Below are 16,211 nucleotides of genomic sequence, written 5' to 3' on the forward strand. Positions count from 1 at the left end.
ATCCCAGATGCTGCTCCGTAAGGCTTGTACTTGAAATGAAAACTAATTACTTCCCTGTAATGGTAACCAGCTCTTTCATGGTCTCCTTCCTCCAGGACATGAACCCTTCCATCCTGTCCGTGACAGAAGGAGCCTGGAGCAAGGTAGGTCTGAGACACGCTGCGCCCAGACAGTGAGTCCAGTGCCTCCGGACAGGGCTTTTGTAAGCCTTTACAAGGCTCTATTGACCTCCTAAGGGTTAACATCACAAGTGTCTGTCCCGTGTCGCAGTCACGAGGAAAAGGAACTACCACACCCACCATGCATCCCAGGCATGGCAGGAGTGTAGCAGAGGTGGCCACTGTGGGGCCATTAGCCTGTGCCACTGGGATAGAACTTGCCACCACAGGACCCAGGCTCCTACAGAGTCTTCAAGGGTCCTGCCTGTGACTTAGAAGTGAGCTGGTAGCCTCCAGCTTGGTCCGTTTCTCTCCAGTCTACCCAGCTGGGTTTTGATCTCATTCCACCATCCCAGCCTGTGGCGAATGCCAAAAAAAAAAACAAACAAAAAAAAACCTCTGCAATTTAGGACACCCCGGGAAAGGCAGAGGGCAGAGCGGTGTAAAGCGGGCTACACAGAGCCTTTGAATACTGGGACAATCTCTGCTTGAGACTTCCAACAGAGGCAGCAAAATCATCAGCCGTTTACCCTACGCTCTGCACCCAATGGTGGCTGCCCAAATCCAACTCCTCAACTCCGTTCCACACCACATACCAAACCTCCTGAGTTTCACACGCCCACACCAATTCATTATTTATTAACTCATACTTAATAAATGTGCTTGGCCAATGGCAATACAACTTGTTCTGCAGTTTTGCAAATCACAGGCATGTATGTTGGCATCAGCATGTATCAGAGGCCAGATCCCCAAAGACAGAGGTAGCATCAATCAAATCATTCTCTTCAGCAGGGGTACCAGTAGGCGGAAATGCCACGTAAATGCCAACTATTTGGGCAGCCACCAGACAGGAAGCCCAGCTCCATGAGAAGAGAGGCAGAAGTTGCCAGATACAACCCAAGACAAGGCACCCAGCACAGCATCAAATAGCCACTGTGAAAACTCAAGCCACACTTTAAATCCCAGCACTTGGGAGGCAGAGGCAAGCAGGTCTCTCTGAGTTCGAGGCCACCTTGGTCTACAGAGCGAGTTCCAGGACAGACAGGACTGTCACACAGAGAAACCCTGTCTTGAAAAACAAAAATTAAAACTCAAGCCTGAATTTCTTTCTTTCAATTTTCAAGCCATCGCCAAGTCAACCAGGACAAGGCTGAAACATAGCTGCTACCTAAGCACCCTCCAACCTAAGCAGAGCACAGTCCCTCCTCACCAACTCAGTCCAGTCCTGGTAGACCCCCGACTTTGTGACGCCTCACTTGCTACAACCTTCTGCTGTGCCTGTGATGTTCCTGACCCACTGATGAGCAAACCACAGCCTGACGAAGGAATACAGCCTGGTGATTCTGGCCAGGATGGCCACTCAGGCAGAAGGAGATGGTAATCCAGTTGAAGAGGCATGAGAGTGTCCCCCAGGACAGCCACGCATTCTTTAACCCTTGCTCCCTCCTATGTTCCTGTCAGAATCAGCCCTGCTGTGGACAGGAGGGTCTCTGTCATAGCCTTGCAAATTCTCACTGAGGGACACAGAGGCAAGAAGGCCTCAACACTGTCTTACTGATTGCCCTGGTCCAGCCCTCATATTTGTTTGGTTTGGTTTTCTCTGTGTGACAGTACTGGCTGTCCTGGAACTTGCCCTGTAGACCAGGCTGATCGTGAACTCACAGAGATCCACCCGCCTCTGCCTCCTGAGTGCTGGGATTAAAGGCGTGCGTCACCACACTCAGTTTTTTTTTTCCATCCCTCTTTTGGGATCACTTTAACAGTCACATCAAAATTAAAATGAATTTAGGAAAGAAAGAATATACTCTCCTTGAAGTCAGAAGTCACTAAAGTTTCCAGTTTTCTCAACCAGTCCTAGGGCACGCTCAGAAAGGGTCTCAGAGGACCTCTGGCAGGGCTCCTCCAAATTGCTTGGAGTCAGCAAGACAGGATGCACTAGGATCCTGCTGTGATGGCCAAAATGAGAAAGGAGAAGAGGAGGAGGGGAAGCAGCGGCAGGGATGCCATGGTTCACACCTGTAATCCCAGCACTTGGGAGGTGGAGGAAGGGGGACCAGCTGGCACTATGACACCATCTCAAAAACCAACCGAACAAGAAAAAGCGAGATGTTTCCATCACCTATAGATGATTCACTCAAGTCACATTGTGCCTCAGTTTCCCAAGCCGTAACAGTGCCCTCCCATCCTTCCAGCTTTTACACAACCCCAGTGTGCTTTCCCTACCCTTGGCTCAGTGATCTGCGCCTCAGGATTATTTGACCCTGACAAAAATCTCCCGGCCATTTCTTAAACCACTGGCAGGCAGTTGGATTTTCCATTTGGCATTGTTAAGAGATTAAACTGTGTAAGTCACAGTCACACACAGGCCTTTCTCCAGCTTCCTGCTACCAGATTCAGGTGAGATAAGAATTACAAAAGTGATACTTTCTTGTTCCTCTCCACAGGGCCAGCACCCTGTCCCCACAGTTGGGGAGCCCTGTGTTACTAAATCTGTCGCTTGGATGGCCACCTCATGAGAGGAGAGTACCCATGCTCATCAGCAGGGGACTAGACAAACACCAGCTCCCGCAGAACTGAGGAAGAAACACTTAGAGGCGATCCTGCCCAATTATACATTTCACAACCACCGTCATCAATCGCCATAGCAAGGAGGAAAACAAATTGAACTGAGCCTGGAAAGAATGTCAGCAGAAATCGGAAAAACCCTTGCTGAGAACTGCCTGGGGGTGGGGTGGGGGGCTGTGCAGTGACCTCCCTTGTGATTGCCCAGGTCCCATGAACTAGCTCACAGTATACCAAGAGAGATTGTGGATTGAGTTGGGTAGACGGCCAGGCACGCCCCCTACAGCCACATCCACGCAAACACTCACATATATCCCCCACTCCCACTGAAACAGGCTGAACCTTCCCCGCTGGTGCACAGTGTGGCTTGTTGGGAAGCAGTAGGATCATTTATTCAATCTGATTAAATGGGTTGGGGGAGCGGGAACAGGAGGCAGAGAACCTTTAAGGCAGTGAATAAGAGGGAAGTACACTCAAAGCCCAACACGGAGGGCAAAAGTACCTCATGTATGCCCTCCCATGATGCCTCAGGACCAATTTTACGAAGTCAGCAAGGCGACAGTCCCTTCGGAGGGCCAGCTCCCTGCATTGCATCAACACGTATCTTCTCTGGGTTAGGCCAGCCCTAATCTTGGTCAGAGGTCAGCGGAAATAATCTCCACGTCTCTGCTTGTCATTCTGTATCACTGCATTTTCCCTTTCTATCCAAATCTTACTGCAGGAGTAAAACGAAAGATTAACAGGCTAACAGCGACCTTCACGAGCCTGGGGGGGGGGGGATGATGATGACAGTTAGCCTCTACCCAGCATGCCTGAACCAGTTCCTACTCATCCAGAGGTGGGGAAAGAACAACACAGCCTCCTCTCACCCCAGATGACATCATACACAAGAATGAATCGTAGCCAGGCCTCCCTAGTGCTGGCCATGTATAATGCATTATAGTTCAGGCCCATTATCCCAGCTACTCAGGAAACTGAGATAAGGGGATCTCAGATTCAAGATCTACCTGGACTATAAATGGAGTCTGAAGCCAGCCTGGGCAACTTAGTGAGGCTTTGCCTCGAAAACATTTTTAAAATAATTTGAAGGTCTGCAGGCCTAGCCCAGCGGTTGAGTGCTTGCCTAGCATGCTTGAAGTCCTAACTTCCCTTCTTGGCATCACTGCGTGGGGACATCACAGAGCTTAGTTCTGCTGCTCCTTTCCTGCATAACTCCTACTTTGGGTTATTTCTAAAACTCCCTTTTCCTATTTTCATTTTAATGTTTATATATATACATATATGTATATGTGTGTATATGTATTATGTGTGTGTATATATATGCATGCACATGTCGTGGCACACAAGCGGAAGTCAGAGGACAGCTTTGTCAAGTCAGTTCTCTCTCTCTTAGACCTTTTCACAGTTCAGGGATTAAACTCAGGCAAGCATTGCTTTGTTGGGAGGCAAGCGTCTTTACTGGCTGGGCCATATCACCAACTCTGCGTTTCTTTTTTTTTCTTTCTTTTCTTCCTTTCAGAAGCCAGGATTATTTACTTATTGGTTTTTTTGAGACAGGGTTTCTCTGTGAAGCACTGGAGCCTGTCCTGGCACTAGCTCTGTAGCCCAGGCTGGCCTCGAACTCACAGAGATCCACCTGCCTCTGCCTCCATAGTTCTGGGATTAAAGGCATGTCCACCACCTGGCTGGAACCCAGGACTTTTAGCATGCAAGGCAAGCACTGTCAGTGAGCTACACCCCCTGCCAGTTACTTAGAAAACTCAATAACTTGTCTAAAATGAGAGAAATAAAAATTTCAAGAAAAAAATTTAAGTTGTGTTGGCAAGCGTTCTGGAGAGATTACCATTTGTAGCGTGGGTTTCTATCACATGATATCAAATGAATGACCTGTCCCAACAAATCTCAATAAGGGGAAAAGATGGGGTCTCTGCTAGCGAATTCTTTTCAGAATTATTGCGAAACATCTCAGAGTGTTGCTGACTGAAGAAGCGCATATCCTATACCAGTGCTCACTGCACAAACCCTGGAAGTTCCTGCCTTTATGCAGGAAGCAGCAGAGGAATCTCCCCCTAAACAGTTCTCCACACACGTGTCAAGCCGACTGACCTCAGTCCTTGACACTTATGTAGGGCAGGCATTGTGGACCAAGCTCTACAGCTCTTCTCTTTGAGCCCAGACCTTAAGAGAAATGCCCAAAGCCTGCTCATGAGCACTAGAAACTGCAGTGGAAGCTAAGACCAGCCCTACTCCAAGCAGTCAGTGAAGCAACTACCAACTGCACACCAGCTGGGGAATTCTGATCTTGGGAAAACAAATTCAACTACAGCCTTTCAGCGGGAGGCAAATTGTTCCACGGAACTGTGGTGGTTGAGAGTGGAGCTGCTGCAGGCTTTCTTCACAGAACCCAGGGCTTCCCCCTGACTCTCCAGTGCTCACAATCTTCCAACAAAGCGGCCACTTATGTATTGAGCCACCGTTCTGTGACATCACACAAGGTACTCAACACTGTAGCGCGGGACTTTCACCGCTCCATGAGGCCACACTGACTCTTGCTAGTTCTCCAGTGGTTTGCAGACCATGCACGGGCTATGATTTCAATCCAAGCCTCCTAAACCCAAGTCTAGTTTGCTCATGCCTGAAGCGCCAAGGCCAATGGAATCATCAACGGGCTTGCCTTCACTCTGTTTATTTTTCCTTCATGAGTTTTTTAAAGCCATTTCAACATTTCTTCTATGGATAATATTGGACACCCTTTTTCTCCCTACCTCCATCATTTAACAAGTATTTTATTTTTCATGCTACTGCATTATTGCTATTGTATGCGTTTGCATGATGTGTATGAGTGTGCATGTGGAGCACAGCATGCATGTGAGGTCAGCTGACAACTGTGTACAGTCATTTCTTTCCTTCTACCTTTATGAAGGTCCCAGGGATTGAACCCAGGTCATCAGGCTTGCACAGCAAGTGCCTTTACCCACTGAGCCATCTCAATGGCCCTTAACAATGACCTTAAATGCTCGGTTGGATCTCAGAAGGCGAGTAAGGAACCTACGCATGGAAGAAGCTATGTGAGAAGAATGAGAACATGGGTCCTATGGCAATACTGAACATGTACCAGCCACGCGTCTCCATCTGTGAGAGGTGACCATTGGAGGAAATGAACTCTCTAAGTTCTCCAACTGTACAGTGTTCCGGAAATGTAGACAATGTTCATCATAGAGCCAGGAGAAAACATTTTGCTACTTTTAATATAAAAACATAAAATGAGGTCACATAAGCTGATGTGTCTTGTCTTCCAGCTGAGGAGACTTAAGTTGTTGTATTAATAGTTCTAGCTAACGGTTTTCCTGGAAAATGGGTTAGCGCTACTGTGCGGGCAGAAAGATGAGATGGAGGAGGGGGCTCATGGGATGGAGGGAGGATGTTCAGTGAGAAGATGACAAGGTAATGGGAGGATCCCAGCTTGAGGCCTGTGACAGAAATATACCAGTCAAGGCTGACGGGTTGGGACCATGAGACCAAGGTAGCCGATTCTTCCAGACCCAGCATCAGATGGTTCAGTGAGATGACCGTATATGACCATGTGACACTCTCGTGGTCCTGTAAAAGCCCCAAAGGGCAGGTGACACTCTAGAGAGCTTTTCATAAAACCAGAGTTTACAGTTGGTAGGAAACAATGCCTCCTCCTGATTCATGAGGAAAAAAGGATACGGACACACAGACACAGACACAGACACAGACACACACACAGACACACAGACACACACACACACACAACAAATCATGTTTGCCGTGGAGCTGGAGCGCACAATGTCCAGATCTTCAATACCAAGCTGTCCTCGCCTATCCAAACACCAGATTCCTCCACACTGATAATGTAACCACAGTAATTAGTGCATTTGCTTGTTTTTGAGATAGGGGCCCGTTATCCAGTCCAGGCTGGTTTCATACTGGAAATCCTTCTGTAGCAGCCTGGGGTGCTGGTGTAGCAGCAGTGTGTTTAGAGTACAGACATAGTAACACCTGGCTTCCCAAGGTAATGCAGAAGAATTCCTGAGATAATCTTGATTCACCTATTGGTTATCTGAAATCTACAGGAGTCTTCCCACAAGATAACATTCTTTCCATTAAATTAAAAAAAAAAAAACCTACCTTCAGGTGACTAAGTTAGAACCAGACAAAATAAAACAAGCCTAAACAATGTTATCAATGCTCCTAGGAATTTAAATAAACCATATAAAATTAATCTAATCTGTAACAACATTCAGAAAGCCGACAAAGACAGAAAGCGATTGGGTAGCAAATCAGCTCTCACACACAGAGTTCCGAGGATGTCTTATGTCAGACTCGAGATCCAGTTTTCTGCAGTCAAAGGCTGACAGGATTACTCAGTCCTTACTAAAACTTAAAGACAAGGTATGTCTCGAAATGCATTTCTGCAGAGCTTAAATGCTCTCAACCCGTCTCCCTCCTGATCTACTAAAGCTGGCGGAATGCTTTGGTCTCTGATATGACAACGCTTTGCAGGGACTTCTTGGCTCTGTGTCAGCAAAGCCTCCGCTTTGAAACTTCACATCTGAGCGGTTTCTTTTTATCTGTAGCCTGAACATATCCTATGGGCATCCTAACAGCCCAGTTCCTCAGATCTGTGGGATTACTAATGAAAACCTCTGGGCGGGAGGTGGTGACCTACTTCTTTAATCCCAGCACTCAGGAGGCAGAGGCAGGTGAATCTCTGAGTTCGAGGCCAGTCTGGTCCACAGAAAGAGTTTCAGGACAGCCAGGACTACACAAAGAAACCCTGTTCTCCAAAATCCAAACCAATAAAGAAAATAAAGAAATAAAGAGAAGGAAATCCTCAGTTAAGGCGCCGGCACTTTACTCTCATGGTAGGTTTTTTTTTGTTGTTGTTGTTTTCAATGTGACATTACAAAGAGCCCATCTTTTGGTAAAGGGAGGGGAGGAAAACAGTCTGATCAGTCAATTGGCTTCAATAAAAGAACACACTTAAAGGTGCCTGGTTTGGACGTCAGTACCAAGGTCCACGCCGGAGGATCTTTGTCACACTTCCAGACATCCTGAGGCTGCTTCACACCCACCAAGTTTGGAGCTGAATGTCTAGAACTAAGTATTTGCAGAAAGTTGGAATGAGATTGACCCTCTTGAGTCCCCCTTGACTCTATGCACAACGTAGACAGAGAAAATGCTACCAGAGAGCCAGGGCCCCTCTGTGTGTGCCCCAGGTCCTGTTGTCTTTAAATCTTGCTTTTGTTTGTTTGTTTTGTGTTTAATTAGAGTAACCGCAGGAATCTCGGAGAAATGACTCCAGGGATCCTAGATCTAGGAGCCCCCATCCCTGAGAGGGAGAAAAAAGGGTCGCCCATCTTCAGAAAACAGCGCATGTCATCTGAAGTTTCCAGGGGCTGGAGAGATGCCTCAGTAGTTGAGAGCGCTTGCTGCTCAAGTAGGACTGGCGTTCCAGTCTCAACACCCACTCAGGCAACTGACAACTGCCTGCAGTCCCAGCTCCAGGGAACCCTACACTCTCCTCTGTGTTTACACACGGACACACACACATGAACACATAAAAAAAGAAAATAAACCTCTTTTTTTAAAGTTCCCACTTAAAGTGCTCACCACGAGATAATCAAACATAAAATCGCTACAAGCTTCTTAAAGCCACACACATCTCAAGCAGGTGAAAATTTGCTATTTGTCCAAGTTCATTTTCACTAAAAAGAAGCAAAAGTACAGTACCTACTCTTCCCTCCAAAAAGATCAAAGAAACAAAATTCCAGTGTCCCTTAAATGTAGCAAACATCAAGAAGGCAAAGCTCTGAGGTGTTTTAGTTCTTTATTTAATCTACAGGTACTAGGCCGTAGTTTTGATTTTTTTTATACTTATTTTTGGTTGTGAGCCTAGACATTTAATGGCTGAGCCATCTCTCCAGCCCAGATATTTTATACTTATTTACATTTTATTTATGTTTTTACATGCACGCATGCGTGTGTGTGAGTGTGTGTGCGTCTGTGTGTGTGTGGTGTGTGTGTGTGTGTGCGCGCGCGTGCCATGGACAGCTTACAAAAGTATATTCTCTCCTTCTACAACATAGGTTCTGGGTATCAAACTCAGGTCATCAGCCTGTTAGCAAACACCTTTACCTGCTGAGCCATCTTGTCGGCCCCTTGTTTCATTTTTGTACGTACACATTATTGACAGAAGAATTTTGGAACAAACCAATCCAATATGTTCTGTAAGGTAAGATGCTTCTGTGTTATAATGTCATACTCTCTGCCTGGACTCTCAGTTTGCCAGATGGTCTTGGATAGAATAATATAGGAGGGTAAAACAATAAATGGTCTCCACTATGAGAAAGAAGAAAGAGAGCGCCGTCCTTGCTCAGTACCATTGGCTCTGTGCAGACCTCAGGGAACAGGAAGTGTGAACAGACCTAAATTTAAGCTGCTGCAGACAAAGTCATGATAGTTACTTCCAAGCCAGTGCCAAGTGTCTGAGCCTTAAGACGTCAATAGTGCTGTCACACCCCACCTGCACACCCGATTACACATGTGTTAGGGCACGTGGAGAGAAGGGCAGTGGTAAAAACCCTTAGGTTCTAGTACGGGTCTGGGGGCCGGGATGGGTTGTGTGAACATGCCATTTCAAAGCTATGTGTATGGATGGATGGGTGTGAGTGTGGGCAGGAATGGAGTGTGAACATGTGTAGACATGGGACAGTGTGCGTGAGCAATGTGCATGTGAGGGTGTGTGAGGGAGAGTGGGCAAGGGTGAGTGTGCCCAGATGTGGTGTAGTAGCAGATGTGAGCGTCAATTACTGAATATCAAGAGGGCAGCCCACGGGCCTCCCAGGTCAATCAAGATGTCTGGCCTCCTGCAGACAAAATAGCAGTCTCGGGGAATGAGGATTTTTGACCCAGTAAGCAGATGGTTTGGTGTTCCTGATAAGCCCCTAGCATCGCAATTAGTCTAGGAGGAGATTCTGCTCATAGTGCAAGCTCTCAACCAAAGCGCAAAAGTCCCTAGGATCCCATAATTTCCACTTGGTTAGTTACCCACACTGAACTCAACATGCATTCATAATCTCTCTCTCTCTCTCTCTCTCTCTCTCTCTCTCTCTCTCTCTCTCTCTTTTCCTCTGCCTCACATGCTTCAGACAGTAAAGCTGGAAGGATTTCTTTTCCCTGACTCCACTCCATGGGACGGCAGCTCACTTCCACCTCCGGGCCTCTTACCTAACTTGAAAACACAGGCTACCTCCCTGGCGACACATTTGGTTTTACTCTGATGAATGAAGAAGAAGAAGAAGGAGGAGGAAAAGAAAGTTGTTGCTATTGACATGTTATTATTTATATCCCCTTTAATACATTCCCAGACAAGGCTTCCTTTCCAAACATGGATGTATGGGCTGTTTTGATAAGTGGTAGGTGAGAGCTGCTCAGCCATCACAAGAAAGAGCAAAAGCAAAGTTGATAGCAACCCAGAGTTACTTAGGTGTGCCAGCCAAGCTTCAGGGTTTCACAACAAATGGGAGGGGTGGGCAGAAGACCCTTCCTTACTTAATAGGCCTCTAACTGCTAAGCAGAGGGGAAAAAATGGGCCTCACCTGCCAAGAGAAGCATTTTCCATCTGCCCTGTGGCCACTGTCTGCTCCAGGCAGAATGCCCATCCCTTCTCTAAAGGTGGTATGCTGATGCCTGAGAGCAGGTGGAAGGTACCTGGGGAGCCCTGTCGCTGGCCACAAAATGCCAGGCTGATTAGGACTGGACTTTGCATACGAATTTGCCTCTACATCTCCAGAAGGGTTTTGGGAAAGCAATTGCTGATCTTCAAAACTAGACTGTGATTTCTGAAGTGGAGGCAGAAAAGAACCGTGTTTTAGAATCCACAGTCTCTGAGCAAGGCGTGTTGAACACTGAGGATGGAGAAAGTGATTGGGGTACAAATGGGTGGAACCTCACGTTCAAGAAGGAACCAGAAGTCTACCCACTAAAATACCATTCAGCTTTCCCCACACGGTAGCCTACAACATCCTGCACGCCAGGTTAGGAAATTCCCCCCATCCTCCCTGGAGGGGCAAGAGAAAGGCCATCTCATTTTAGAAGAGGGAGCTTCCATGCTTCCATCTTCTAAAAGAGGCCGACCTCAAAAGGTGAGATCAACCGCACAGTAGGAACAAACGCCTGTCACCTGTCACCGTCACCGACAGACCAGGAGTCAGTGTGATGAACCCAAGCACACATGCGAAAATGAACCTGGAGTGGACCTGTCCCAACTCACACCCCTTAGGAGACACCGTGTGCCTGACTCAGACTGACTACTCTATCCAGATAACATTCTGCTACAAAAAGAAAACATCTACTGGCCCAAAAGATAGTTTTCATTTTAACTCACACGTCATACTAGTTATGCACCTTAGTTATGGCAACCACACTGTTACTGCCAAGTCCTGCCTAAGTGACTGAGACTCAGTACAACCACATCTGCAGAGGTCAGGGTCCCATCACGGGATCACATCACTGACATTTCTGCTTGGTAGGAGAGACTGAGTGATTGATCTCCTTGTCGGCCTGAATGAATCACAAAACTAAGTGTTTCACTTCGGCAAGCGAAAGCCACGTTCAGCAGCTCTGTTCACTATCTTTGGAAACCAGGAAAGCTTGTTATTGTTGACATTTGTGAATATTATGTTTCTTCAAACCCTTTTTAAAGACGTGTATGGTAGGAATGACTCAGATTCAACTGTCCGGTCTACAAGGGCTTGGTTGGTACCTCTGTGCCCACCTCACAGTGAACCCGCCTGTAGAGAAATATTAGTTGTGGTATATGAATTCTTTAAAACAAAAATCATTCTGCAACACTCACCACTCTGGGCTTCTGCTGGTCGAGGGTATGCAAAAAGGCTGAGTTGGGGTCCAGCGTCCGCTCAGGGTCACTGGAGATGTCCTCCTCTGAGTCCTCATAGGAAGAGGAGAAGCCCGTGGAGGAGGCCGAGGAAGAAGACAGCTTCCTCAGAGGCAGGGGACCCCGTGGACTTCCTTGGATATCGTCTAAGCCCCCATCCTCCTGAGCCCCCATGTCTGTGATGATGACTGCGGGGATGGCTTGGATGCTGCTGGGGCTGCAGGCCTCTTTACAGGAGGCCTTGTCCTGATCTGGGGGCATCTCTCGGCAGCTAGGGTGAGCATCTCTGTCATGCATCTGACTTCCCCAAGTTTCCATCAACTGTACCCCTGTGTCACACGTCCAGATCAGGGGCGCTTCCTCCATGGCACTTGGCCAAGCCCTGAACCGCTCAGGCTGCATACCCATCCTGTTCCCAGGGAGGCACTGGGCTTCTTTCAAATCTGTTGCCACTTCTCCAGGTGGTAAAGGATCCAGCATTCCGTCACAAAGAGTTCCTGCCTCCGCGTCCCTGGTCCCTGGATGTGCTGCCTGGCTGCCCCCAAGCAAGCCCAGCGCTGAAGACCCGTCTCTTACAAGGTCCAGGGTCTGCTCGGGTCCTCGGATCCCTGGGATCCTATTTCCTGCCTCCTCAGGACCTACGGAACCCAGGTCTCCTGGCAGTCTAGACCATCTCTGGTCATTCAACGCCTCTGACCTTTGGGTATTCACAGTACTCTCTTCCTGCCTTTTGAAGACTTCAGGTGTCCAGGAACCCTGACCACCAACAGCATGAATTTCTCTCCCTACCCTCCCAGGGGGTTCTCTTATGTGGGTCCGGCTAGGCTCTGGGACTGAGTCTGTCTCCCTGTCCAGAAACTGTCCCGGTCTCTCCATCTGGGCCTCCTTGGGGCGCACACCCCCGAGCTCGCAGGCTGCCTCCGTGGGGACAGAATCATGTCCAGGGTGTGGTCCCGCGGATGCGGCTGAAGTTGCCACTTTAGTGGCCAATGCTAAGCTAGTTCCAAAGTGCTCCGGTGAGGAAGCAACCCTCTTATCAATTTCCATAGCTGTGGGTGAGCCACAGCGGGGACTGGCCGAGGTGCCTCTTTCCATCCTCAATGAAGCTGATGGATTCTGAGTCCCTAACCTGGTCGGGCTGGCGGGAACTAAAAGAGGAGCCACTCCCTCCTTGTCCTTCGAGGAGTGTAGGCTGAGCCTGCTTCTCCTCCCGGAGTTGGCGTCTGGGGTCTTTGTACATTGCTCTCCCCAGGACTTTGTTCTCCGTTCCTCAATTGGAGCGCACTGGGCCAAGACCCTTCCAGGTGGCTGGCTGCTGCTTCGGAAGGGACACGGGGAGGGCGAACGAGCCCTTCCTAAACGCGGGCTTCGGGGCGCTTGGATGGCAGAGTTCTGTGCCTGGATTTGCGCCTCGAACATGTCCACTTTCTGGTTCACCTGCACATTTTGCAATTCGCGCTGCAGAATCCGCAGCTTCCTTTGGGCCTCCTCTGGCCCAGGTGGGGAGAGGGTGCGGGCCGCCACCACCTGCTGCGCGTCCCCTCGCAGGCGGCCAGCCCAACTCGGACTGCCCACGCCACTGCTGCTACTGCTACCGCTGCTGCTGCCACCGCCGCTGCCGCTGCTACTATTCAGCCTACGCCGGCCGCTGCGCCAACTCCCAGGACTCGGGGGCTCCTCCAGCGGCAGTGACTCCGCTGGGGGGAAGAGGAAGGAGGCGCCTCTCCCAGGGCTGAAGACGCTGCCAGGGCTCAGTGCGGCCCTCCCGGAGGGCTGAGGTGTGTCGCTGCCGCTGGGCCGGGGACCGCCACTCTTGAGCTCGTTGGTGCTGTTCATGATCACCAGGCTATTGAGGGCATAGCAGTACACAGCCATAGTACTGGGTCTGCCGCGCCGCCCGCCGCTGCGGCTCTCCGTCCGGCTCCACCGCCGGCGACTCCTCCTCCCGCGGCTCCCGGCTTAGTCCTGGAGGCCCAGCGGCCACCGCTCCGCACGCCGATGGAGCAGCATGGCCTAGGAGGCGGGCACGGGGCACAATCGCCGGCTCGGCCCCCGCCCCAAGCTCCATAAACGATCTCGCAGCTGTCGAGACACGAAGAGAAAAGTCAGAATTCCAGAGGGCATCGAGGGGAGAGTGGTGAAAGGCCACCCGCAGAAGTCAAAGGGAGTCCTGGGACCCCAATATGCTGGGGACAGGATGGTCCTAGATGCTTGGCCTACAGGGTGTGTGATGCTCGGTGAGGAGGCATGCCGGGCTTCAATGGCCTCTGCTCGTGTTTTCTGGCCGTGGTCCACCTCCCCCAGCTTGCGAGACGCTCTTAGAACACTTAAAATCCCAAATTCTAAGATTAGTCTCGGTAGCCACGCGGATAGCCGAGGGAGGAGGTACAACTGCTGGGTCCCTAGGCGAGGCTGGCCAGGTTCCCTTGGCCAGAGCAAACACTGGCTGTCGAGGATGACAGGCACCCCTGCTCCACCCTCTCAGGACATCAGAGACCAAGTCACAGCAGCCTGACCCGGACTTGCCTTCCCTCAAACCGCTGCCTGAGCCGAGACCTGGGCCGCTTTCTTTCCTGGTCCTGAACTTGAGGCTGCCTCTCTCAGCCTGTGAAAGGCCTGGGAGAGTGCGGAAGGGCGCAGACGAAACACTTTTCAGCGCTAACTTTGATGCCTGTCTCCAGACAAGTGTGTTTGGTGAATGTGAGCATGCGTGCGCGCCTGGAACCAAAACTCTGCAGTATCCAGTATTGGAATCAATAGTGGAGGCCCCCTACTGTCCCCTCACACCCTGCGGCGTGTGTGTGTGTGTGTGTGTGTGTGTGTGTGTGTGTGTGTGTGTGTGTGTGTGTGTGTGTGTTGGGGGGTGGGAGGGGTGTGTGCCCGCAGCTACTCAGTTCTGTGCTCATCTTGTTACCGAAGACCCAGCTGTCTCTGTAGGCTCCAGGACCCGTACCCTCGGAGGAACTCTAGGCTTGCTTGCACGGCTGCAGCCCGGAAGCCTTCCTAGTGTGCAGGCCTGAGAATTTGCAGCCCTCCGGAGTACTGCATGCTAAGCCCGGAGCGGAGCGGCGCGGCGCGGCGGAGGGCAGGGCCTCGCGCATCTCGGGCAGCCTCGCCTGGCGCCAACCGAAGCGACCGGCAGCCCGAGCCCCAGACGCCCGCAGTGCACCGGGGAGGCGGCGCGGCGCAGCGGCCCGGAAGGCGGTTTTGGGAAAGCCGAATTGCCTCCTCTATCCCCAGGGCCACTCCACGCCACCCTCTCAAATCAGACTCCCTTCTTAGTCTCCTCAGCCTTCCACCCTTCCCTATGATCGGACCCCGGAACACCCGGAGGAGCCCCAGTACAGATGGAGCGGAAAGAGGGTTCAGAGGCGAGGGCCAGGAAGGAGCCGCCACGCTTACCTGCAATTGCTCAAACTCCCAGGTCCTGTGCAAGCAACATGCCCCGGGGACTCAGGACTTAGGCAGACCAGGTAACTTAAAGTAGAAAAAGCACCCAAAGAATTTCCGCAAAAACTTATGGAAGACGAAAAAAGTGGGGTGCAAACAGGGTGAATATATCGGCACAGGGGCCAGGCGATCCCGGAGTGGGCAACGCCAGGCTGACTCTGAGCAGCTCCTTGCTTGGTAGGAGACACTACTGCTGTCAGCGTCTGCTCCCGGCTACTTCAGTGTTTGTTCAATGTAAGATTAAAAAAAAAAAAGTTGGGGGTTGGGGGAGGAGGCAAAAAGGCGGGGGCTTGGGGGAGGAAGGCAGGAAGGAAGTTGTGAGCCTGTCTGGGGTTGAACTCAGCGGAACAAGTTTTTCTTTTCTTTCTTTTTTTTCTATTGCTTGGCAAGACCGAGGGAGGGAAACACTTTAAAAAAAAAAAGTTTCCATTGTTAGCTAACAAAAAAGAAAAAAAGAGAGGCTTATAACTTCTGCGGGTTAAAGATATACGATTTATTTTCCACCCCTCGACCAAGGTTTGCTGGCAGTCTAGTTTTATGAAGCTACTTTTGAAAACTGTTTTTAATAAAGTTTTGAATGTTTGTGCTAAACAAAGCCGCTAGTGGGGGATCTTTTAGCATTTAAAACGGGCTAAAATTCTGCATAAACGGCTTGTGTGCTTGTACACAATAGGCACATTTAAAAGGTATATTGCAGGGCATTTCCTTTCAGAGCTGCAGACTTTAAGTGCATCAGGGTAGTATTTTGGAAGACTGGCTGGGCTGGGAGCTGCTGAAGTGTCTGCAGTGTGATCGCTAGATGTGTGAAGGAGCTTGGTGCTATGCATTATCTATAAATGCACACAGCAACTGTGGTGCCATTTGCAGATTTTTGCACTCAATTCTTAAAGTTATTTTAAGAAAAAGCAGAGTACCTGGAACTCAGGCCTGATCAAGGTCTGAAACCATTAGCTCAGTCTCTGGTGAACTTACTCCTCAAAAAAAATGGGGGGGGGTCCTCAGTCAACACCACAAAGCAAGGGAAGCTCCCCCCACCCCTGGCCACGCACACACTTAAGCCTGGGCACTGCCAATGTGTTTTGCATAATTCCCTAAATCTTAAACCCTAGCCTTTAGTG

General features: G+C 49.8%; 1 protein-coding gene across 1 annotated transcript in view; it reads right to left on the reverse strand.

Moving 5' to 3' along the window:
- The window catches only part of Itpkb (inositol-trisphosphate 3-kinase B), a 90,597-nt gene extending 75,260 nt beyond the window's left edge, over positions 1–15,337 (reverse strand). Inside the window, exons 1-2 of the mRNA XM_005348968.3 lie at positions 15,046–15,337; positions 11,605–13,725 (exon numbers count right to left, since the gene is read on the reverse strand). Of these exons, the coding sequence (XP_005349025.1) occupies positions 11,605–13,518 (1,914 nt within the window). The 5' untranslated portion in view covers positions 13,519–13,725; positions 15,046–15,337. The remainder of the gene's footprint in view (positions 1–11,604; positions 13,726–15,045) is intronic.
- Between the last annotated feature and the right edge of the window lie 874 nt (positions 15,338–16,211).

The sequence above is a fragment of the Microtus ochrogaster genome, chromosome 6 (genome assembly GCF_000317375.1).
Source record: "Microtus ochrogaster isolate Prairie Vole_2 chromosome 6, MicOch1.0, whole genome shotgun sequence".
Lineage (NCBI taxonomy): Eukaryota > Metazoa > Chordata > Mammalia > Rodentia > Cricetidae > Microtus > Microtus ochrogaster.